The sequence below is a fragment of the Protopterus annectens genome, chromosome 15.part0, assembly GCF_019279795.1.
Source record: "Protopterus annectens isolate FY-2018-M chromosome 15.part0, PAN1.0, whole genome shotgun sequence".
NCBI classification, from domain to species: domain Eukaryota; kingdom Metazoa; phylum Chordata; order Ceratodontiformes; family Protopteridae; genus Protopterus; species Protopterus annectens.
The window spans coordinates 492787152-492812758 of record NC_056749.1 but is presented as its reverse complement, the minus strand read 5'-3'; the positions used below and the strand labels follow the sequence as shown (position 1 = coordinate 492812758).

The 25607-nt window shown below is 43.0% G+C and overlaps 1 protein-coding gene across 2 annotated transcripts in view; it reads right to left on the bottom strand.

The window, feature by feature from the left end:
• The window catches only part of STAG2 (stromal antigen 2), a 3222550-nt gene that overhangs the window by 1238827 nt on the left and 1958116 nt on the right, over positions 1-25607 (bottom strand). For both annotated transcript variants that reach the window (XM_044057319.1, XM_044057321.1), the window contains exon 17: positions 9785-9874. In XM_044057319.1, coding sequence (XP_043913254.1) covers positions 9785-9874 — 90 coding nt within the window. The remainder of the gene's footprint in view (positions 1-9784; positions 9875-25607) is intronic.

The following is a 25607-nucleotide window of genomic DNA, read 5'->3' as shown; positions in this document are numbered from 1 at the left end:
GAAAATTTTGTCCGCTACTGACTGAGAGACCACTCGTGAGAGGCATGAGAATAGCTCTGCTTAGCCTGTCCGCTATGACGCTGGACTTCCCGGGGATGTGCGTTGCTATCAGAAACCGTTGAGAGGAGATCACCCACTGCAAGAGTCTGAGTGCTTCTCGACATAAGGGATATGACTTGGTTCCGCCCTGCTTGTTGATGTACCACACTACAGACATATTGTCTGTTTGAATTGCAAAAGTCCCGGTGGGTAGAGAGTCCTGAAGAGCTTGCAACGCTAAAAGCACCACTCTCATCTCCAAGACGTTTATGTGCAGGTGGTACTCTAGAGGTTGCCAAGTGCCCTGGACAGTCCTGCCCTGAAAGTGCCCCCCCCCCCACCCGATCAGGGAGGCATCCGTGGTTACCGTGGCAATAGGAGAAGGAAGAACAAACGGTCTGCCCTGGAGTACTAGAGGGGAGACCATCCACCAAGCCAGGTGGTCTTTGCATGATTGAGCGATTATTATCTTGTGGGACATCGGAAGTTGTTGAAAGGACCATTGGGTAAAAAGCATCCACTGAAGAATCCGCATGTGAAAATGAGCCAGGGAAACTAGTATGATTGCTGCTGCCATGAGACCCAACGTTTTTAGTACAAATCTGGCCTCAATCCTCTTGCACTGTAGTAAGACCTGCACATGTCGGCGAATGTCTGAGACACTGTCTAGAGGAAGTTTTGCGTACAGATCTTTTGTATTTAATCTTGTGCCTATAAAGGTTATAGACTGACAAGGCGACAATGCAGACTTTTAGAAATTTATTGAGATACCTAGCACGGAACAAGTTTGGATGGTATAATCCCTGGCTCGCAGTAGCTGATGCCTGGTGGAAGCAGTAAGGAGCCTGTCGTCTAGATATGGAAACACCTGGAATCCTCGCCGTCTCAGGTGAGCTGTAACCACTGCCATGCACTTGGTGAACACCCTGGGGACTGTGGTGAGACCAAAGGGCAGGGCTCTGAATTGATAGTGACTGGCTCCCAGCTGGAAGCGGAGAAACCTTCTGGAGCGCCTGTCCATTTTTGATATGGTAGTACGCGTCCTGAATGTCTATGGAGCACATCCAGTTGTCCTGACCCAAAAAGGGTAGAATGGACTGAAGCATGACCATCCGGAACTTCGTTCTTTGAACAGATTTGTTTAACCTGCTGAGATCCAAAATGGGTCTCCAGTCCCCTGTCTTTTTTGGTACCAAAAAGAACTTGGAGTAAATTCCGGATCCTTGCTGGTCTGCTGGGACTGGCTGGATGGTCCTTTTTTCCTAGCAGTTTTGAAATTTCTAGCACTGCTTGTTCCCTTAGACCGGGTGGAACATCTGGAAGGGACTTGGTTGTTTGTACAGGGGTGTGGACAAAGGGGATTTTGTAACCCTCGGATATGATGGACTGTACCCATTTGTTTTGTGTGAGGAGATGCCAGGCTTCTGGGTACAGTGACAATCTTCCCCCGACTGCCTCCGAAGGTGAACAGTCGGGCAGCCCCTCAGGGGTGCTGAAAGGGTTTGTCAGAGGAAGATTCTCTGCTACCCTGATTTTGCGGACCCCCTCTGCCCCTCGGGCGGTGTCTATTATTGTTCCCTCCCCTGCCCCTGGAGGGAAACTCGCCACGTGTGTCAGGCGGGACTCCCCTGGGGTTTCCGAAACCACATTTTCCCACTCTTCTGACCTTTAGGGTATGGTCTAGAGGGAGTAGAAAAACAGACAGAGTGAGTCTTGCCTTCCTGCTCACACCTGGTAAGGGTATCCTTTCACCTGTGGTCCACACAGAGCCGAACCATCGAAGGGGGTATTGGTGAAGGACGCCTTAAAGGGGTCAGCAAAGTTACATAACCGCATCCAGGCATGTCTTCTCAAAGCCACGCCTGTACCTGCGGCCCTACTCGCCCCATCGGCTGCATAAAAAATGAGCCGCATGGAGGAGTTGACGATAGAGTTAAGGGTCACCAGCTGGGAGTTAATCTTATCCTGAGCCCCCACAGCTGATGGATCCTGAAGGGTATCACCCAGTTCCTTGAGAAGATCCCTTTGAAGGAGGGTGAAGCGGCACAGATAATTCAGCGACCGCATGGAAAAGGTCGCGGAGGAAAACATCCGCTTCCCGTACCTGTCCATTGTCCTAGACTCTTTATTAGGTGGATGGACAGGCACCGAAGGGTCAGCCAACTCCTCCTTCGTGGCTGCTGCCACCACCATGGCATCAACAGGGACACCTTTTGTCAAAAATTGTTTGTTGGGTGGGGCTGTAATGAACTTAGTGGGCCTGTGGGGAGTTGGTTCCACTGTGTCCGGGGCTGACCACGCTCTTCGAGCCACTACTTCCATGAGCGGGTCTGAAGGGTGGAGACACCCAGGAGGTGGAAGGGCAAGAACCAAACGCGTCCAGGTATACCGACTCGTCCTCGGAAGGGTTAAGGGCAGTCCAGTTCCCCCTCTGATTAAGGATCTCTAGGATGTCTGAAAGAGAGACATCCTCAGAGGGGGAATCTTGGGGGACCCTTCCGAATCCTCCAAGTCGGTATCAGACATGACTGACTCGGGGGAGTCGACATGTTTCCTCTTGCATTTTCTCTCCCGAGGGGGCTCCTCTGAATGATCAGGGGAGGCCTTGGAAGAGGAAGATAAGCCCAATGGGGCAACCTGGAGCATCTGTTCTCCACGCTTGGGGTCAGGAGGGTGGACAGAGACCGATGCAGGCACCATGGGGGGGGGGGGCGAAGGGGCCGATCGAGGAGCAGACTCAGGAGTCAGCACGCTCCTCATGACCTCGAAGGCACCGCTATCAGGCAGAGCAGAGGGTCCCCACTCCGAAGAGACGTGAACCCCTTCCTGCACCGAGAGGGACGGCTCCAAGGCCGATGGGGCCGAGCTCACCTGTGCCGAAGCCCCGAGAGGGAAAACGGGGTTGGACAAGGGTCCGATGCCACTCGCCCCCTCAGAGCCGATGAGGGAGTCCTGGCACCCAGATCCCTCAAAGGAAGGAACCAATGAAGAGATAAGAGCCGATGAAGGAGCTGAAAGGTGTACTATCGGCTCTGACGTTTCCAAGATTACAGCCCCAACCAGCTCCGGCACCGAACACAAAGGGGGAGTCAGAGGAAGAACTGCTGAAGACACCGGGACAGCCACAGTCTGTTTAGAAGGGCTGGTTAACATTTTGGCCAGGGCATGCGATTTAAGGAGTCTACTGACCACCCTCTACAAGTCATGATCAGATAACCTGGAGGACCAAGAGGAGTGGGACCTATGGCTTCGTTCAGACTGAAGCAACGGTGACCTAGGAGCCGAACGAACCGGTTCTAGGGAAGGGGACCTAGAACGTTTTCGACCCAACAACAGTTCCGACACTAAAGTCGGAGCTGATTGAGGTCTATGCTCCGCCCGGTGACAGCTCCGAACTGGGAGCAGACGGCTTGGCGGGCTTTAAGGATTTCCCCGACCGAGGCTTCGCCGGGGATCTCCCTGGCTTAAGTAAGCCTCTCAAAATAAGATTGCTCCTGCAGGACTCTCGGGCTGAAGGCGTGACAGACCGAGCAGGAGTCCTGCAGGTGTAGGGAACCCAAGTAATACACGCAAGAAGTGTGACAGTCTGTCAGAGACATCTTCTGACAGCACGAGTCACACTTCTTGAAGCCTGAGACTTTAGTATCCTTGGACATACTGGCCAGGGGATACCAAAGAGAGAAAAATTAAACTAGTGCTTAAAAAGGCACACAGAAACACTCACACACCCGCACTAGTTAAGCTAACAATAATAACTACAAAAAACTATCACACCACACTTAACTATCCTTAATAATATATATATATATATATATATATATATATATATATATATATATATAAAGTACAAGGCTAAACACTACTCCTATAGGTACAAAAAGGGGGGGGGGGGGCTTAGAAACTCTCTAACAGAAAACAAGTTTCCTTAGTGGGATAAACTAGGGGATACACAGTCTAACTATACAACAAGGGTAAAACTAACTATATCCAAGAAAAATACAAGGTAAATATCAGCTGCTAATAGAAAAAAAGGATTAATACGACCTGAGCCAGTGAAAGCGCAACCTCGTAGCTGAAGCGGCAAACGAGATCTGGGTATCTAGCGCCAAGCATTGTGGGATATGGGGAGGCCTCGAGCCAGTAAATAGCTCTCGAGCTTTAGTAGATAGCAGAGTCGGAGCAGAGGATCGGCTCCGAACCCAACCAGCAAGAATGAAGGCGAGATAGACAACCTAACGTTGTATGTTCTGTCCCTACTTCAAGAATATGTTTGGATAGGGCATTTGTATTGGAACAAATACGTACCTGGTACAGATGTTCTCTGATACGATCTTTAAGCCTCCTATCAGTTTTGCCTACATAAAACACAGGGCAACGTGTGCATATTGCTAAATAAACTATATGTTCTGAGTTACAGTTGGCCACTACGTTTGTCAGACTTTTCAGGCACATGAAACCAAGAATCTGGAGAACCACAATTTGAATTAAATGCATCCTCCAACATCCCAAGTGCTGCAGGAACCCAGATTCAACAGGTCTTAGTACCATTTCTGTCCCTCTGAAACATCCCCACCTTCCCAATTAAAGAATTTCTTAATTATGGTAATGGTATCTTCAGAGCACATTTTTCTCTTGGAATAAGCTAGCACAGAGATAGAAGAATGGACAGACTGGTAATACCTAAAGAGATCAAAAGCAACGTTGAACAAGATTTCTTGTTAACCCTTCAAACTGGATGGAGTTGAATGCAGAGAAAGGTGCTTAGTATTTGGGATATTTTTGGATGTCTCAAGCCAGTCTTGGAGGGGTCAGACATCTGGACCTCATTGTGAGGGCTTGCTACCTCTTCTCTAAACCCTAAGCACTCCATCCTTTCCTCAGTAAGAACAAAGCAGTCTTGTCAGACTCCTGATGTTTAGTCTGACTGGAGGCATGGAATTCCTGACCTTTAGTGGCTTCTTGTGGAGCATCCCAAAGAGGGTTAGGAAGATTGGATTTTCAGTCCAAGGGCTCCAACTCAACCAGACCGTGAATACATCAGTTGTCGACCATGTTTTAGAGGACCGCTGCATCCCTTCTAAACTCTCTAGTGATTTCCTTTTACTTCTTCAACTTAAGGGGGATATTTGATGAAGAAATAGTAGCCATGCACACTCGAGCCAAAACATTCATCTATTAGTTCTATAAGAAAAGGCTAAGGGTATTAAGCAGATTATGAATTCCTTTCAGGGCAAAGGACAACAAAATGACACCATATGTTGCAACTTTCACCCAAGTAGAAAACAAAGGCTATGTGGAAGTCATTCTATGGTACCAATCTACCACATATGGTGAACTTTTCAATGGGGGAAAAAAAGAAAATGGAAGTGCCTCAACAGGGTACTTATCTGTCCACAAAGCCTAGTCATAAGCAGACTGCAGATAATGAAGATGCTGTTCAGATGAGACACCTGACTGAACACTTCAACGGCAAGAAGGTTAAGTTTGGCACATATATTTCCTCCATACTCCGGCATACCATTGTACTTCAGATGTATGGTGTGCAAAAAATGAGCCCAAAAGCTTCAGTACTCTGCCAAACATCTAACACTGACAGGAAATATCACAAATAGCTTTATGCTACTACAACAGGACCTAATGATGAACATCTTGCAGTTTTGACTTTGCAGTTTTGACTAGGCACTTTTTGCATCAAGTCCTTTCTTATTCTCTGCAAAAGCTGCTTTCTGCCCAACACTCTTCTCAAACAATGGAAATATATTCACTTTTTTCTCCTTTGCAGTTGTCCTGAAGTGGCTACAATCTCATTTTCTGCAATACTTTTCATATGCAATAGGCCCTCACCTCTCCTAGGACGCAGTGGCATGTTTTTTGGGCATGGAGGCCTGTCCATGAGGCTGTTGTACTTGTTTCTTTGTCTTTAAAGGTGCTTTAGTCTTTGCCTTTGAAGCTGAAGTCGTTTTAATGTATAATTGAGTAGGTCTGAAAACACCTTCAGAAGCCGATGCCTGCTCAGCGGCTCCGGGCCCATCTGAGGGAATGGTCTCCGAAGGTCCAATACTCTGAGCTTCCAGCAGCCTAGTCGACTCCACGTGGGAGTCAGTAGCGGCCTGCGGGACTAAAGTAGCAGGCATCAGGGGCTGCGAAGGCGCCTGAGAATCGGCGACTGGCTTAGAAAAAGCCTCGTCGGTTTTGGACCTTGGATGCCTGTCCTTTTCTTTGCGTTTCTTGTGAACTCCGGTAGTCGGAAGGCTATCAGACAACATTGTATAATTAAATCTTCTGCCAAAATAGTGTAATGCAAAATCGTACAGACGCTTAATAGTGCACTGGTTAAATCTAGCACAAAACCGACAACTAGCAATGTCGTGGTCAGGGCCTAGGCAAGGAATACAGTAAGAATGAAAGTCCTTATGAGGTATTTGCTTCCCACAAGAAATACAATTATTAACTTTTTCTGACATCGGTCTGGAGCAAGAAAAAAAGTTTCCCCAACAGGGTACTTTGCTTTTAATGAAGACTTCGGATCTGAAACTCGAACACGAAAACCTCAGGAGTCGGCCAACTGGCACTTGCGAACTGCTTATGCGTCGGGCACCGTGCGGCAAGAAAGAAAGAAGAAAATGGCGTCGGCTGCATCTTTTACACCCCTGGTGTACTGACGTCAGGGTAGAGGAGACAGCAACCGACACCGGACCAAGACTTTGCAATTCAGGCCGACTGAGGATAGCCTGCCAGCAGGATAACCCAAGTGTAATGACTGCAACAGTGAAACACGAACATCTTCGACCTGAGTGACTGATGAAAGAAAAACCCAATGGGCTCTCACAGGTCCCTCTTGCCTCTCAGCAAGCCGGTCCATTCCACCAATGTATTTTTGTGAACTATGCATAGTTCAACTCCTCAGACTTTGCAGAAATACCTTTGAAGCATAGGCTTTCACACCCATATTCTAACTTCTAAAAGTTCCAGCAGTGCTTCTGAAGTGGTTATTCTATTTCAACTTCTTCATGAATTCTCTCAATTTCACCAAATGAACAAAATGAGAAATGAAGCCTGCTTCCATTTCCTCCATTCTTTTATCTGACCTTTTAATGTAGCCAAATAAAATTACTATTCATCTTCTACAGTTTAGGCATGGACTCAAATCTCTTACCATGCTGCCCCTCTAATCAGCAAATTATCGGTGTCAGTTTTAAAATAAAAGTCCTCCTTAACCCTGGAATCAGCCTGACCTTGTGGCAGCTTCAAACTGTCAGAATTGCTTCCCCAACCTCATTTTTTGGCTGTCATATCATCGTAAAAGCAGAAGTAATAAATTAACTTGAATCACCACAAGAGTATGAGATAAACCTATACTGACATTTCAATCTTGTAGCATTAAAATTCAGTTTTAATCTTAGAGAAGAAGGTCTGTTCAAGCACTCATCACATGTTCCCTACCTTTACAGGAAGTCCAAACATATGGTCTTTTCAATGAGCATTATACCTACTGAAACATGAGACACACATATTGGGGAATGTAAGAATAAAGTCAACTTGGTAGAATGTTTGCTTTTTAAAAACTCTAGCTACCCACATTAAAGACCCCATCAAAAATGTCAACAAAAAAGAAAGATCAAAGTGGAACAGAAATTAAATTCTGAAGTGAAGGATTATTACAAAACCCTTTTTAATTGCACTAAAAGAAAACACACGATGCTTAACTAATAAGTTTATGGTTCATCTCGGTCTAAAATACTGTCAAAATTCTTGCAGATAAGATTAGTGCCAAACTCCACACCAGAGAACATTCACTGCAGTTCCACAAATTCCCAAGCAATGTTCATATTTGAATTAATAATGTCAAAGCCATGCTACAGAGTACTGAAAGATTTCATCTTAAAGCTTATACAGTGGTAAACATGACTGTACTGACATATGACCTCTGTCTAGTGCAAATAGAGAGATCGTTATTCATACAATATTTTAAAAAAATCATGGTTTTCTAAATATCTCAACAACCCAGTAGCACAGACAGACCTACTTAGCCCCATATGAAGGCGCTCGGGTGAATGAACAAAATGTTGCTGACAGTATGTGTATAACTTGAGTGGTTGCAGAGATATTAAGTTGTTTACAAAATATTAAACTTAATAGTTACTGTGTTTACTGAGAGTTACAAATTCCAGTTTAAGACTTGCAATGTAAAGAATAGTTTGTGCTGAAGAGTTTACAATTTACACATCTTTAGTTACCATTATGGTTCCAGAGATACGAGCATTTATTTGAAATGTGAGGACAATTTCATTCCATCAAAAATAGCTTAGGCACAGCCCAATTAGAAGTTACAGTGCAAACTTCCACAATGCCATTGGAGAAAATGAGTTAAAGTTCTCTACAATTTAGGTCACAAAATTCTATCTGGGGACATACTTTGGGTCATGAGGCTGCCTACAGTGGGAAAGAAAAAGCCGGTGCAGGCTATCTCCAGTATACGACACATACTATGGACGTTCTTAAACTGGAATTGGACATCCGCTGTGTGAGACAAGACCAATCACTGGAGGTCAGGTTGGATGCCCTCCTACAGTACAATTCTTACCTTCTACTAATGACACTGCAGCAGTCATCCTCGTGGTGAATACCTCTAGTACATCTATATATATATATATATATATATATATATATATATATATATGTATATATATGTATATATATATATATATATATATATATATATATATATATATATATATATATATATATGTATATATATATATATATATATATATATATATATATATATATATATATATATATATATATATATATGTGTACACAATTATTTCATATTAAAACCACCTGAAGTTGCATAACTTTCTGCAATTCTTCTGAAAAACTACAAGCAGATTCTGAATACATGATTTTCAAAATTTCTGTGTGGGTTACTCAGTCTTATGAAATAATATTAAAAGGTGAAATCAAAATCAAAACATGAAACATTTGGTGAGATGCTCCTCATATATAACTTTTTGTAAACCAGTAGGAAACTGCCTTTTTTTAAATTTTCTGTTTATCATACCTCTCAACCTCAGATCAAGAAATCTGGACAAAGCCATAAATAAAAGTGGGACAAAGGACAAAAATTGGTACATTTTTTAAATATTGCTCGTACAAAGTTAGCAAGCTGATAGAATAATAGGTTTTGCATTAGCATTAATTTTCTGAATGGTATAAAGTCTGAAAGTAAAATGTCTGTCATTATATTCTAACTTCAATTTTTAATGATTTGCCACTTATTCAGCAGAAAACCAGAATTTTATGAGAAACGGACCAAAATATGAAGTAAAAATCTGGACATTGTGCGAAAATCTGTACATATGAGAGGTATCTGCACAAGTTATGGAACACTAAAACTTAAATACCCCTTTATCCTATTTTTTAATCTAGGATTTCTCTCTCCAGTTCACTAGAACACCACTATAGCAACACAAATCAGGAGCCAGGAAAACAGTATTGGCAGATGTCCGATGAAAATTTAATAGAACACATCTCTCAAGTCAACAAAGCATTCAGAACAGAAAAAAAAAAAAAAACAGCTCAATTTACATATTTTACATACAATTACACTACAAGTACAGCTAGGCTTGGCTGGCAAAACATATATCAAAGAATGATATTTTAAAATCAAACCAAGCTTCAGAACTAATTTATTGTACAGATGACAGCTGTATTACATTTAAATATGAAACTACTACCTTACCTTTTCTAACCTTCCAGTTGTATAAATCTCTAAATCAAAGTACTGAGGCAACTGCAGTAAATTTGTCACTTTTTCTGCATCAACAGAATACTGTAAAAAAAAAAAAAAAAAAATTAGATTTTGTCTTTTTCCATACAAGTATGCGTACGTGCATATATGCATACGTACAAGTTATAAACACAAACTCTGATATTTACCATAAAACAAAATTCAATTAGTTTTTTTTTTTCCAAAACAGCTGTATTTGTTTATGTTTTACCTATGAATAGCCAGGATGGACAGAGCAAGCTCTTCCACTTCCCCGGCCCTAGAGCTTATCCCTCCCATCTTTCATACTCCAAGTAGCAGATACTTACTTCAGAACACTAGTTCTTGCTCTGCTGTAATCAAAGCCACTGAGAATGAATGTTTCAGCAGTGATGCAAAAAGTATTGAAAGATGCATTTATGCAACAAAACTCAAAAATGATGCATCAAAAAAGCAACTCATGGAAATGCTAACTTTCCACTTGTGTAACTGTAGTGTTAGTATTCTTAAATGGGGCATTGCAGCGTGTGTGTGGGTTTTTTTTTTTGGGGGGGGGGGTACTAAGCCATTCTGCAAGAAACACTTTGTGGTGTGGCACTGAACATGAAAGTTTACTTGTTCTTCAGCAGTTACTAGCATTCCGTTGAAATGTTTTTCTATGTATTAAGTGAAATCTGTGTTGTCCAAAGACTTTGCTTGTATTCTTCTGGTGCAGTGGGATTTGATGACCTATCCAAAAGTTTCCTGATGTGAATGCTCTGCTACAACAGAGCACATCTAGTGTTTTCCAAGCCATACTACATCTACTTCTCATTCTACATTATACTGATTTTAAAGGTGGTATATGCGTACTACTCTACTTGTGTGTATTAACCTATGTATTTACAGTACAGCGTGCGTCAGTTTTCAACTATGTATTTTTCTGTTCTTTTATTTTGGCGCGCTCTTCCCCAGGCCTCCACTAAAAAAATGGGTAAAATTATCCAGTCTGACTTTCCTGGTAAACAAATGTCAAACAATATACATTTTAGCATGAACAAAATAACACACTATTGTAACGATGGATAACTTTATACACTAACTTGCTATTGGTATCCTATCATAGCCAGCCTCAAATGAAAAATGCAGATGTATACAAACAACCCATCTTCCAAATATCTGTGAACAATCCTACTTCCTGCCCCTCAACAAAGTCCACTGAACTACAAGCCCATCGCCATTCTCTCTTTCCCAAACTCCCCAAACACCTTTACTGAATCACTTGGGACGCACACAAATTTACACTCATAAAAAGGAGCCACACTATAATCAACATTTTACTTCAGATATATTGCAGTTTATCATGTAACCTGAGTAACATTACATAAATTATTCAATTCCCACCTTTTTTGTTAAACATCTTTATTAAACCATCATTCATTATCTATGTAATCATACATTTATACAAATTAAAACAAACCACCAATACTTTCTGATTCCACAGTTATCTATACAGTACAATTCAGCCTGTAAGATGTCATAGTACCTACTGCTCCTTTCCACCAACCACTGGTGAAGTGTGCTAAAGTTCTAAACTTAGCCCACTTTTGTAACATTCCTAAATGACCTTTCCACTGCCAAAAAACAGGTTTCCAATATGCAGCTAAAATCAATAACATGTTCTTCCAATAGCTTGCATGAACTACAATTCATAACTCATCTCCCAGCCTGAAAACAGATATTAAGAAAAAAAAAAGTGCCACTGAAACTGTCAGTCTGGGGAAAATGTGGTCATTAGCCAATAATTACACTGCCTGGACATCAGCAAAGAAGAAATTTGGAGAACTTGAGAGAAAATCAACATGAAAAGGAGATGGGAAATCTCTGATTAGAAAGAATCCTGCAACTGTTCGGCAAGAAGCAGTTCTAGTTTCAACTTTGGTACATGATTGACTTCCAATAATTCAGAGGAAAAATAAACGAAACAATGAAGGAACACATTAACTGAAAAAAAAGGCTGCAAAAAAACAGATGAAGCTTTAACTACCTATTCAGGTGAACTGATTAAACTGCAAAAATCAGAAGTTGAAATAAGGTAAGGTCAGGCTGAGCAAGAAGCTTCTCAGAAAGAGTGGGTTCAAAAAGTAAGAGAAGACTGCAGGGGGAAAAGAAAACCTGAGTTTTTCTGCTGTACCAGAAGAAAATGAACAGACATTTTTATAAAAGTACAAAGAAGCAAATGGACCAATGTCCCACAGCAGGACTTGTTAATTGACAGGGCACATCATGCACACTCTACTAACCAGGCATTGAGAAAGTGCACAAGACCTATATTAGTAAAGATGATCTTGCCAAAACTGCAGCAGAAAGGAGAAATATTAAAAACTGGAGACCGTATTTGTGGAAATTGATTTTTCATTGTATACAGGAAGAAAGGTTTTTCACAACAATCAGGAAATGCTATAAGGCAGATAAGACATTAAAGTTGCTGTATTCACCTGTCTCTTAACAGTGTTTTTTCCCCTGGAAGCTAAAATACAATTTTGAAGCAGAAAAGGTTAAAATGGAATTAAAAAGTTAATCCAGCAAAGACTGGGCTAGCAAGGAGAAGACGCTGCTGCTAAACTGTCTTTCGGCTTTTCCCGGTTAGGGGTCACAGCAGCAGAACTCCAGTCCGCTAATGATTGGCAGTGAATTTTTACAGTGTCAGGTTGCCAGGCAGGCACCCAGCCTTTAAAAGAAGGCACACACGCACCTACCTGCAGGTCTTTAAATTTCACTCGACCGGAGGGAGGACATGCAGACTCCGCACAGAATGAGCTCCAGCAGAGAATCGAACCAGAGAACTTCTTGCTGTGAGGCGACAACGCTAACCACTGCACCACCATGGCGTACTCATTCTGAATAATCTGAGTACAGAGCCCTTACAGAAACTTTGCTAGTGAAACATAGGAGTAAATTAGAAAACTCATAAGCACCTTGGAAGTGAACACACTGGTGTTGGAAGATGGAGGTGAGAATATCTAGAAACACTGAAATTAGTGAATACATGGGAGTCTACAAAGCATTAATCACACTGGATATAGGAATAAACACATGAAGTTTAGCTTTGAAAGAAAAAGTGGTCAAGAAAAACTGGAATTTTGTTGACTTTGTTAAAAGTGTGGGTGAACTTTAAAACATATACCCCACTTTATGTCATTAATGTTTAACAGGACAATGAATGGACTTAACAGTTTTTGGTCCTAACATTTGTATAAAAAAATTCTTGATTTAAACTGAATGCTGTATTGTAAAGCAGTTTTATACAGCAAGCAGACAGAGGTATTTAAAATGTGAGGTGGAGAGCATCATCCATGATTGTGGTGTGCGTTTAAGATGTTAAAACAAGCAAGAACCTTTTTTAAGCTGTAAATGTTACAAGTTTTATACTGTAATGAGATTAAAGTTAGGTCAGAAGCAATAGTTAATACAATGTGATCTTGAGCTGCTAGAGTGGGGTATAAAATTGTACTAATATATGCAGAATTAAAATAGGAATTGCCCCTATTTCTACAAGGGTGACTGCCTATTTCAAGGCCCTTTTTTTAACCTGTAGACAAGTGCTACATTTTTTTTAAGAAAACACACTAGAAAAAAGTATGAAAGGCATGGGATAGAAGTTATGTACTTACCATAACTTGGTATCTGTGTTGTCCAATTTCATCATGCGTCACAAATGGGTCTTCAGATCTGTCCTCGGATCCAAGCCGGCCATTTCTCAAATATACGATCTCAGCCTCAAACTCTTCCATCTCCCGTAATGCCTTACTTCCAAACAAACCCTTAGATACAGTTTGGTCCCCTAATAATAAGGTGAATATTCCCAAGATAAACAAGAAACAGAAACAAAGGTCCTACTGGAGTCCAAACTAGGAGCCAGTGGGCTCCTTGGTCCTCTATCAGGAGCACAAGGTAGGGGAAGGAGGATGGGAAGTGATACACAATGAAACTGGACAACACAGATACCAAGTTATGGTAAAGTACATAACTTCTAAATTGATGTCCATTTCACTACGCATCACAAATGGGTTAGCGACCCAGCTACACAAACCCAGGGAGGACCTCAAGGAAGGATATGGCTGAGCACACCAGAACCAAAGGATACCCTGTTCCTGGAAATAATGTCCAACTTGTAATGAGATATAAAGGTATGAGCTGTGGACCAAGTAGCTGCAGTACAGATTTCATCAGCTGGAGTTCTAGCCATGGTGCCAGCAGTGATACACTGGGCAAGAGGGGGTACACCAGTGATGACGTGGCCAGTATGGTGAAATCAGTATTGTCCTTGGTTTATCCTGTTTGATCTTTAGTAGTACCTTGGAGAGGAGAGGCAGAGGAGGAAAGGCATAAACTGATATTTCCAGGTGAAGGACAGGGCATCCACTTTCCAAGCTTGCTTGTGGGGAATCCTTGTGCAGAATTTGTCCAACTGGTAGTTCTGGGGGAGGCAAAAAAGTCTGTCTCTGGGCTCCCCCATTTGTTTATCAACATGTTGAATGCCTTTGGTTCCAGTTTCCACTCGTGTGGGTCCATGAGATTTCTGCTTAGATCGTCTGCCGGTGTATTTAGCTTTCCTGGCAGGAATTGAGCCTATAGGTGCACTTAGTAAGTCCAAGGCTGTGTTCCACAGAGCCATGGTTAGTCTGCAGAGAGGGTACAAGTGGGTTCCCCCCTGCTTATGTACCACATAACAGTGGTGTTTGTCCGTCTTTACCATTAACTGTCCTGGAAGGATGTGGTCCTTGAAGGCTGTCAGAGCATTCTGTACAGCTAACATTTTTTGATTGATATGCAGGTGCATTTGACTTGGGTTCCATTTGCCCTGAATGCACCTCCCTGCCAGGTGAGCCCCCCATGCAGAGTCTGATGCGTCTGTTGTCAGGGGTCTGGGCAGCTGGGGGTAGACTGAATGGCAGTCCCTTGTTTTGGTGGCAGGCCTTTGCCCAACAAAAACTAACTGTAGGCAAGGTATGATAGGAATCATTGCTTCTAGATCCTGAGAATGTTGACACCATAGGCTTTTTAGGTACCATTGTAGTTTCCTCATATGCAGTCTTGCATATGGAATTAGGAGAATGCAGGAGGCCATGAACCCCAAGGCTTGCAGTATTTGTCTTGCAGATAGCAGGGACTTTGTGGCCATTAGTTCCAAGTACGCTGTCAAATGAACTTGTTTCTCTGGTGTGAGGAAAGCCATCTGGGAAGTTGTGTTCAAGCTTACTCCCAGGAATACAATTTGTTGACAGGGTACCAGATGTGATTTATTTTCGTTTATGGTGTACCCCAGAGAAGTTAGCACTTTTTGTACAAACGCCAGATGATTCAATAATATGTCCTGGCTTTCTGCCTGAATTAGACAATCGTCCAGGTATGGGTATATTTGAATATTTCTTTGCCTGCAAAATGCAATGACTGGAGCTAGGTACTTTGTGAATACCCTGGGTGCAGTAGATAAGCCAAAGAGCAGTGCAGAGAACTGATAGTGCATGAAGCCTGCTTTGAAGCGTAGGTACCTTCTGCAAGATTCCCTGATTGGGATGTGCAGGTAGGCTTCCTTTAAATCCAGTGTTGCCAACCAGGCATCCTTGCCTAGCACAGGAAGCAACTGGTGAAGAGTTAGCATCTTGAATTTTGGGATCACCAAAAAAGTGTTTAGGATAGAGAGATCCAGGATAGGATGCCAGTTGTCTTTTCTGGGCACCAGAAAAAGTCTTGAGTAGAAACCTTGTCCCTTTTCCTCTTCTGGGACAGTTTGAATACCCCTTATACTTAGACACAGAACTTGCTTTTGAGCCTCTGCCCACTGATTTAGGGGTAGATCTGGCCAACCGTTTGGGCTTGGTAAAGTGTGGAAGTGGAATCTGTATCCTTGGGAAACTATATTTAAAACCCATTTGTCCTGGGTAATGAGTTCCAGGATTTTTGACTGCAGTGCAATCTTTCCCCCAAGGGAGCAGTCAGTTGAGAAGGGCTTGGAAGTTTTAAAGTTAAGTCATTGAGACAGTTTACCATAAAAAGGGGGGGTCTTACTACTCCCTGCTTTGGAAGTGGGAGCCCTCCACTGCTTAGTCCTGTGCGTACCTTGGGACTGAAGCCTGAGTGTTCTGCTGGTTCTGGGTTTGGACTGACGGCCTGGAAGAGGCAAGAAAGGACCAATTCTTAGAGGGCCAATGCCTACTAAATCTTGACGGCTGCACTTGCAGGAAATCTTTAACAGTTTGCATAGATTTAGCTTTTTCCTCCATCTTTTTGAGTACTACTACTGCTTTGTTGCCAAACAGGTGGTCCTGGTTTAGGGGAGCATCCAACAATTTAGCTTTAACATGATCTGGCAAAGGTTTCTCCTTAAGCTAAGCATGCCTTCTAAGTACAGACCCAGTAACAGCAGCCCTGCAAGATGCCTCTAGTGAATCAAAACCACATTGCAAAGTATGTTTTCCGACTTGTTCAGCAAAATGCATTAAATCCTGTAGATCCTTATTTTCAGCACAGTCAGGAATCAACATCAGTTTCTGTTTAAGCAATCCAATAATATGATGCTGATACTTTAACATATGAAACTGGCAATTTAAAGCCCTAATGGCCAAGTTTACAGAAGTGTATACCTTCTTACCCTATCTATCCAGTGCCCTGGAATCTCTATCAGAGGGGGTAGGATTTTTGGCAGTAGTAGCCTTTATGCCCTTGGGTCCCTGTGAAATGGTCTCAGGATCTGCAGTAGGATTTTTCAAAGGAACTTGCAAGAGTCAGGAACTCTAATATCTATCTGGTTTTCTGGGAGCAGGAGGTAGAGAGTCAGGGGCCAAGCTAGACTCCGTGAACGCATCAACAATGTCCAATACAGGAGGGATAGCTAAAGGCCTGTGTTGGGGCAGGAGTAAGAAATCCCTTAGCCTCTTTTTAGAATTAAAGTAATCCTGACTTTCCCAGCGAAAATGCTCCCCAAGAGTATGCAAGGTTTAACCAAAAGAGAAATCCTCTGGAGGGGAAGCAGAAGGAATAGAGTCCTCTGCATCAGAATCCTCATAGGTAGATAAGGGTAAATCTTGGTCATCAGAAGAAACACATTTCAGAATCCTGATCAGAAGAATAAATCAAATTCAGTCTTAGGTCTCTTAGAGGGGGAAGGTTGGCTTCCCCTGATTAAAGTAATAAGGTCTTCAGCCATTCTTATTTGTTTTTTAGGCATAGAGGCCTGACCATGCAGTCTGGGCATTGGTTTTCTAAGCAAGGAACGAGTTTTAGGCCTTGAAGAAGAAGATGGCATCGGTTTAATATGCAAGTCAGTAGGCCTGAATACACCCTCAGAAACCGGTACCTGCACAGCGGCTCCAGACCCATCCAAGGTAGAGACATCCGCAGGCTCCACAGTTGGAAGCATCTCGCGGCATACCAGACTCCGAATGGGTCTTAGTAGAGGCCTGTGAATCTGAAGTAGCGGGTATCAGGGGCTGCGAAAGTGCATTTGTACCGGTGAACTGGCGACTTGCGTAGGAGAAGCGACGATGGCAGCTTTGGACCTAGGTGGCCTCTCTGTCTCTGTCTTTATCTTTGCATTTTTTTGGAATGTAGGGTGGCTTATGGAAGCCATATCTGGATAACTGAACAGAGTACCAAAATATTTAGAAGCGTAAATATACAGACGAATAGTTCATTGTTTAAATATGGCACAAAACCGACAGCGAGGTACATCATAGGTTCATAGGCTGGTACTAGGCTATCAGCCCTAGGGCCTATACAAGCCTAGACATAACAATTCCCTGGCTATTTCTTCCCACATTATTTACTTTCCTGGACCCCTGTCTAGCAGGGTGACTGACGTGATCCCTGGGGTGAATTTCCTTTCTCCCATCCAATCGTCAAGGTTCCTCTTGAAGAGGTCCAAAGAGGCACTCTACTTGACATGTATGGGCAATCTATTCCAGAGTCTGGGGAGTCTCTGGGTCAGGAACCTATCCATCCAGCATGTTTTGTTTATTGTGATAAGGTTTAGATCCCTGGAGCATGTAGCTCTAAAGGATTGGGATTTCTTTAAGTGTAGCATGTCCAACAGCTCTGGTTTTGACATGGCCTTGTATGTTAAGCAGAGATCGCCTCTGAGTAGACTATATGCGACAGAGTATAGCTATAGTTTTTTAAGGCAGTCAGCGTAGGGCATATGCTTTAGGCCTGTGATTCTTTTAGTGAGGTATTTCTGAGGCCTTTCCAGTTGTTGCAGATGTCTTGAGAGGTACATACCAAATGGGGCGTTGTATTATATAATGGGTCTAATGAGGGATGAGTACAGTGGGACAATGACCTCCTTTTTTCTGGATGAAAAGCCCTTCGTGATGAGGTGTGCCACATAGAAGGATTTCCTGACTGTTGTGGCGATGTGGTTATCGAAGGTGAGACCACTGTCCACCTGTGTCCCTAAGTCTCTTATCACACTTTCTGTGTTTAGTGTACTGCCACCTATATGGTAATTCATGGATACATGTTTTTTCCCAAAGGGGATAACAATACATTTCTTGGCATTGAGCTTGAGCCCATGGCTCTGGCACCAAGCATGTGCTTCTGTAAGGCCCTTTTGTGGAGTATCCACATCATTTGGGGATTCAATAATGGCTCCCAGTTTGCAGTCATCTGCAAACTTTGTCAGCCAGAGTCCCTTAGTGTTGACCTGTACTTCAGAGAAGTAGATGCCAAACAAGAGCGGCCCCAGGACTGAACCCTGAGGTACTCCACTTGTCACTTGTCTGGAGCTGGATTTGGAGTCGGCTACTTTTACAGTGTGGGTTCTATCAGTAAGCCATTTAGCAACCCATTGGGTGACATAGGGATTAATGCCCAACTTAGTAAGTTTATCTATGATTCCAGAGTGGGGGATGGTTTCAAAGGCCTTGGCAAGGTCTAGATAGGCTGTGTGGACCACCTTACCCTTGTCCATGGCTCTGGAGACTGATTCAAAGAAGTCAATCAGGTTCAGGAGACAAGATCGGCCCGTCACAAACCCAAACTGGATGGGGTCCAGTGTTTGAAGGTTGCCAATATCTTTGTTTATAAGTTCCATGATAATATGCTCCATGGCCTTGCAGATAAGGCTTATCAGACTGATGGGACGGTAGTTTCCAGGATCCAAGGTGGATCCCCCCTTGTGGATTGGGATAACTGTAGCTCTGCGCCACTCAGTGGGCACGAAACCTGAGGTGAGGCTATGATTAAACATGACACTTAGGTGAGGTGCCAGTTCATACTGTAGTTCATGTAGTACACAGCCCGGGATGTCATCTGGTCCCATGGATGCTGTATTCTTGGCATTAGAGTGTGTTTTGTACCTGTGTGGCTGTTATTACTGGAATTTGGCAATCTTCCGGTATTGAGATGGGCCATTTAGGGGGTGAGAGGGGGGTGAAGTTGGCACTGAATCGATCTGCCAGGATATTGGCAATATCCTTCGGATCAGTATATTTAATGCCATTCTGTTTTAGCTCAGAGCAGATCTGAGCATTGCCATTTAGATTCTTGACATAGTTATAGAATGCTTTGTGGTTGTCTTTGGAATCTTTGGCAATTTTATTTTCGTAACTAGCTTTGGAGGATTTTATGAGGCATCTCAGTTTCTTACTGAGGCTAGTAAGGGAGTTTTTTGCATCCTGGGATTTTCCTCTTTTCTGCAAAAGTTTCTTCCGTTTGTTGTAAAGTTTGTTTATGGCAGGGGACCACCAGATTGGCTTCCTTTTTTTGGATGAGAGCATTTTGGTTCTATTTGGGACGGCACAATTCATGCATGAGTGGATGTGCTCGTACAGTGCCTTAGTGTAGGATTCAGCAGTTGAACTTTCAGTTCACGTCTGCATGGGTGTCATGAAGTTTGTCACTTCTGACTTGAGTAGCATGAAGTTGGCTTTGGAGAAGTTTTTTATGGTGGTTTCTTTACTGGGGGGTGGGGGTGGGATGTGGATGTTAAGGGTGATTAGCTTATGGTCAGACCAGACTAACGAGGAGGTGACCATAGGTAAGGAGCATTGATTTCCCATGTTGGTAATGACCAGGTCTAGGATATTGGAGCCCCTGGTGGGACTATGGATTAGTTGATCCAGGGCGTTGGAATTTATGAATTCCAAGAACCGTTGCGCAAAGGTGATGGGACATGAGTAGTTTTCCCAGTTAATAGCAGGGCCTAGGCAAGGAATACAGTACGAATAAAAATCTTTGCGGTATTTGCTTTCCACAAGAAATACAATTATTGACTTTTACTGACATCAGTTTAGAGCAAGAAAAAGTTTCCCCAACAGGGTACTTAGCTTTAGTTGAAGACTTTGATTCTGAAACTCGAAAATGAAAATTTCAGAAATTGGCCGACCAACACTTGAGAACTGCTTCGGGCACCGCACGGCAAGAAAGACTGGTGCAATGGCGTCGGCTGCGTGCTTTATACCCCTGACTACCTGACGTCATGGAAGATGAGACATCAACTGACGCAGGACCCAAGCCTTTGATAATCAAGCCGACTTGAGGGCTACTGCAAGCAGATAACCCTAATGTGATGACTGCAACAGTGAAAGACGTAGAACATACAATCCTCATGTGGTAAATAGGCTTGCAAGAGGATTCTTCCTGCAAATCAGGGAAGGCCCCTTGGGACTTGCGGAAACACATTTTCCCACTCCGTTGGTTCCTGTAAAACGTCTGTTACGGGGAAGAAAATTTAACTTACATGGCAGATACAGTCTTGCCTTCTGCAGGTTAGAGTCTCCTTAACCGATGGCTGGAACAAGGAGGAACCATCAAAGGGAGCATTAATGAACGACGATTTGAAGGGGTCCACAAACCTGCATAATCTCATCCAGACATGTTGTCTAAGGATTATGCCTGAACCAGCCAAATGACAGGTTCCCTCTGCTGCGTGGGAGATCAGCCTCAGTGAAGAATTGGCAATAGAAGCCATGGCATTCAGCTGTGGAGAGATCTTTTTAAAGGCTTCTTCCGACAGCGACTGCCCCACAGATGTGGAAAGTTCAGTCACCAAGTCACTCTGGAGGGTAGTGAAATGAGCCAGATAATTTAATGCCCACAGCAAAAAGGTGGCTGTAGCATATACTTGCTTACCGTCTCTGTCCAAGGACCCAGACTCTGTTTGGGGGTGGACAGTAAAGCTCTGTTCAGCGAGCTCTTTCTCTGTGGCTGCCGAGACTGCAATGGCATCAACCGGGACACCTTTGCTCCAGAAGGGATGATCCTCGGGAAGGACTAAGTTACTTATCTGCTCTCTTTGGGAATGGTTCCATAGTGTCAGGTTCCTTCCAAGCCCGGCGGGCAATGAGGTCAATAAGTCTGTCTACCTGTGTGGTCACCCAGGAGGTAGATGGTCCCATCCTGAATACCTCCAGGAACACAGACTCCTCCGAAGAAAGGGGTTGGGAAGACCATTCACCCTTTTGTTTCAGGATTTCTAAGATATCGCCAAAGGAGATATCAGGTGGAGATCCAGTGTCCTCTGCTGAAGACTCCAAAGGAGAATCTATGTGCTGTCTGTTGCACCGGCACTTCTGGGGGACCTCCTCTGCAGAGTACTTTAGGGAGGACTCGAAAGACAGGGAAACCCCTTGCTGCAGGGTTAGCTGAAGACTCCATGGGAAGGGCTGACCATGGATCAGATGGATAGCAGCAAAGCCTCAAGCCGGGGCTAAAATGTGAGGTACCTGCTGGAGGAGGAAACCATCTCTTGAGGAGTCGCGAAAGCCCCCTCTGCCATCTGGAATGCAGAGGATGCTGGAGGAGCCTGTCCACCTACCCCCATACCCCGAAGGCTCAAGTCCCCAAGGGGGGGGGGGGCGCGAGAGATAAGCCAACCCAACATCTGACACCACCAGAAAGCACTGGATGTGAGCTATGCAAGGCCAACTCCACCAAAGGAAAGGACAGATCAGAAACTGACAAAGTTTGAGCCAACACCAACTCTGAGGACCCTGCATCAACCCCTCGGATCTGGGACCTGCGCTGCTCTGATAAAATCTGAGCCAAGCCAGTCTGGGACCCTGTTGGAGATGGGGAAAGGAAAATCCCATGATCAGATGCTAATCCATTCGAAATCACCAGGCCCTGTGACTTTGAAACAAAAGGGATCAGAGGAGGAGGAGGTTGAGGTATTGGGGTCAGAGCTCTCATGGATCCAGCGTGGGTCAGAGAAGGCAAAATCCCCAGCTGGATCTGGGCTTTTGAGGAAACTCATCAGCTGATCCATGTCTGAATGCAAGAGCTGAGTGAACCAAGAGGAATATGCAGACTGCACCGGTAAAGCACTCTGCCAGGCAGTATGAGCTGGTGAGGGTGTCTTGCTTCTGTACATTTTAAGACTCTGAGACTTGTGCTCTGAGGGAAGTGCTTTGGAGTCTTCTCTGGAGGACACTAATTACAGATCCTAATGACCTCCAACAACTCGGAGAGGCTGCCTGGACCAGAGACCATTGGATCCGGAAGGGTGGGAGGATGGGTCAGTGCAGACTGCCTTGGATCCAAAAGGCCTGTCGGATCTGGAGAGAAGCATGGAGCGGACTGATACAAAGACGACTGATCTGAAAGTTTTTTCCAATTTTCAGAGATAGAAGCTGCCATCCCCAGGGAAGCAGAGGGTGGGTTCGCTTCTTCTGAGCGGGAATTTAGACTCCAGAGGAGGGAAGAAGCCCTCTCAAGAGGAGCTTTATCCTCCTATTGGCCAGGGGCTGGGGATTGAAAGCCAAGCAAATATTGCAAGACATATCCAAGTGCCCCAGGCCCAAGCAGTTAACACACCTCTTGTGAGCATCAAAATGGGGAATCTTAGGCCCACAAGAAGCACACCTCAAACTCAGCGGGTTTCTCAGGCTTGTCTGACATAAGTGTCAGGCACTCACACAACGCATGCACACATACAGAAAAAAAGAACCAGTCACATGCTACCACTAACTACACTAAACTAAAAGATAGCAGGAAAATGAAAGTACAAAAAAGGGCCGAAAGGATCTAATGCCATCAACCACTAACAGTAGGAAGAGGGGAGGTATAGAAAAAAGGAAGACAACTTACAAAGAAAAACTGAGAAAAATCTAAGAAAACAAGATACTACCAACACTGGAGAGGCTCGCAATCACGTAGGGACCAAGCGGCAGCAAACGAGATCTGAGGGTTTGTTGGGGAGTGAGGAGTTTGAGGTTTGGATCCAAGGATGGATCTGAAGACCCCTTGTGATGCATAATGAAATGGACATCAGACAAAGGTAGATTCTTCTTGCACCTGCAAAGTCATTAGCAAATGCTTAAGTGGGAAACAAAAGTTTGCAGGTAGTGAAGTCTGTACAGTGCCTTCTGAGTGAAATTTACAAATATAACTCGTGCATCTGCAAGACAGCTAGCTTTTTCGTCTCATTGCTGCCTGCTTTTTCTTGGGAGATCAGCTACCTGGAAAGTGTAAGAAATTAATCTTGGGACTTCTGAGAATTCTTTGGCAAGACAAACGTAACATTTAAAGTACGATGACAAACAGGTCAAAGTGAAAAGAAAGTCTAACTGTGGGAAGTGAATGAGTAGTAGTAGCTTTGCCTGCATTCTTAATACATTAATGCACTTAAAGGAAGTGTGCACAATTTAATACATAGTATACAGTGTATATTTTCTTATGTATAATAAAACTTGATGCTTATTAAAATCGTAAAAGTGGCTTCTCATCTCTAAGGGGTACAAAGAAAACAAAAACAGCAATTCGGGTAAATGAGAATGCATGCTAAAACCTTAACTGTAATGTCTGTGAGTGCAGCTGCCAATTTGGGGCCACTGCTCCTGTACGGAGGGGTAAATTTAAATTGTTGAAAATGTATACAGTTGTGCGTGTTTATTCTGAAAATTTAGCTTGTGCGTTTTCATAGAAGTAAAAAGCCTTAAAATATTTGACATGTTCAAATGGAGATAAGATGCACTGCTTAAAAGATCAGTCTGGCAAACTTTAGTATGTGCATGTAAATCAAGTTGGAAAAACAAATGAGTAATAGCTTTCTATAATAACTACTCTGTCTATATCGTGGAATGCAATTTGCCTTTGAAGTACAGAAAAAATGCAGAGTACTGAATTACATTAAATGTAGGTTGAAAACAGCAGTGTTACAGGTGACACGGCTAAAAATGAGCAACAGAATTTGACAATGAGTATTTCTGCATGAACATTCAGCAGACTATCAGGAACAAAGGAAAAGGGAATTAATACTGATTGTTAGAGGGGTTTCCAATATTGATAGAGGAAGAAAAAAAAGACAATTGTAGATTTGTGGTAGGAAAACCTATCAAATGATGGAAGACTTATGAAGAAATACAGAAGTATATTTGATACGGAAGATACAAATTCAGTAACAGAAAATATGAATTTACATATGTACAGAATTTAAATTTCAGCAGAAAGTACAGTTTTGTACCTACCATAAATGTAGATGTTCGAGTGCTAATACAGCTGCAGTCTTTCTTGCCGACCGAGGACCCGCCTGACGGCAGGAGAACCCATCTGTTATGACTGCAGCTGTATGCACGATGAACATCGTGTATTAAATTGAAAGTTCTGACACAGATCCAATAACTATTTCACAGCACTGACAAATATAAAGATGTAGGGTAATGAACTAAAAATGAGAGACTGATGCTTGCCTGTGTTAAAAAGAGAGGTGTTTAAGTAATCAAAACTGAGTTACTAGGGAAGAAATTCATTCAGAAGGGATAGCTAGCAAGTGAGATAAAATGAAAATGAAGTTTGAAAATAGGGCAAGAAAATAAAGATATGGGAAACTAGCAACAGGAATTACTCGGAGGGGTTCACAAAGGTTAAAATATTGTCGAACAAAGGTAACCTGGTGGAACAAAAAGAGGAGCAACTGCAGAGTACTGAGGGGAAAATAAGGGAGTATTTGGTTAATATAAATGAGTTTAGAAAAGTTGCTAAGCAACTGTGTTAACTCTGAAGCCTATAAACTTTTGGCACAATGACCTAGGCAACAGAAAATAGAAAAAGGGTTGCCACCAAGCTTTGGGAGCCTGTGATAAGAAACATAACTGGAGATCGCATAAAGGCATTGGACATTTTTCAAAAATGTTATGTTTGGTTATGTTAAGTTGTAAAATAAGAGGGATGTGGAAATCAACAAAAAGCAGAAATGGAAATATTTACATAAGACTTAAGTCAATGTCACAGGAAAATAAAGCTGAACTATTAGCCAAGATAGGAAGAGGCAAGAAAAAAATGTGACATATGGCCAATTAAAAGGGAAGTCTCTAGGAATAGACTGTACTCCTGTAGGCGTTTGGAAGTTAGGAGGAAAAAGTGGTAAGGATCTAGATGGTTTCGTTTAACAGTATTTTAAAAAGGGGAAAGGAACACCAGCATCTTGGAATAAAGCTGTGGTGGCAGTATTACTGAAAAAGGGTGAAGATCTTTCAGATCCATTTCAATTTTAAACTACGATTACAAACTATATAGGTTTATACTAGCAGAGAGAATTGACAAAGGTGTTGCCAAAATTGATAGATAGGGAACAATGCATTTTAAAGAGGGGAGGTAAACATTTGATATTGATAGAGCCATGATGATCCAGAGGGAAGCAGAATGAAAGAAAATCTGACTACTATTGGTGGGTCTTGATGCATAGGAAGCATCTAGTAGAGTTACATGGGATTCTAGGAATAGGACAATGGAAAAATGTGCATTCCCTGATAAAACACTAGTGTTAAATGAGTAGAATACGTGAAGGGTCAGAGGACTGAAATAAGGGAAGGAGGGT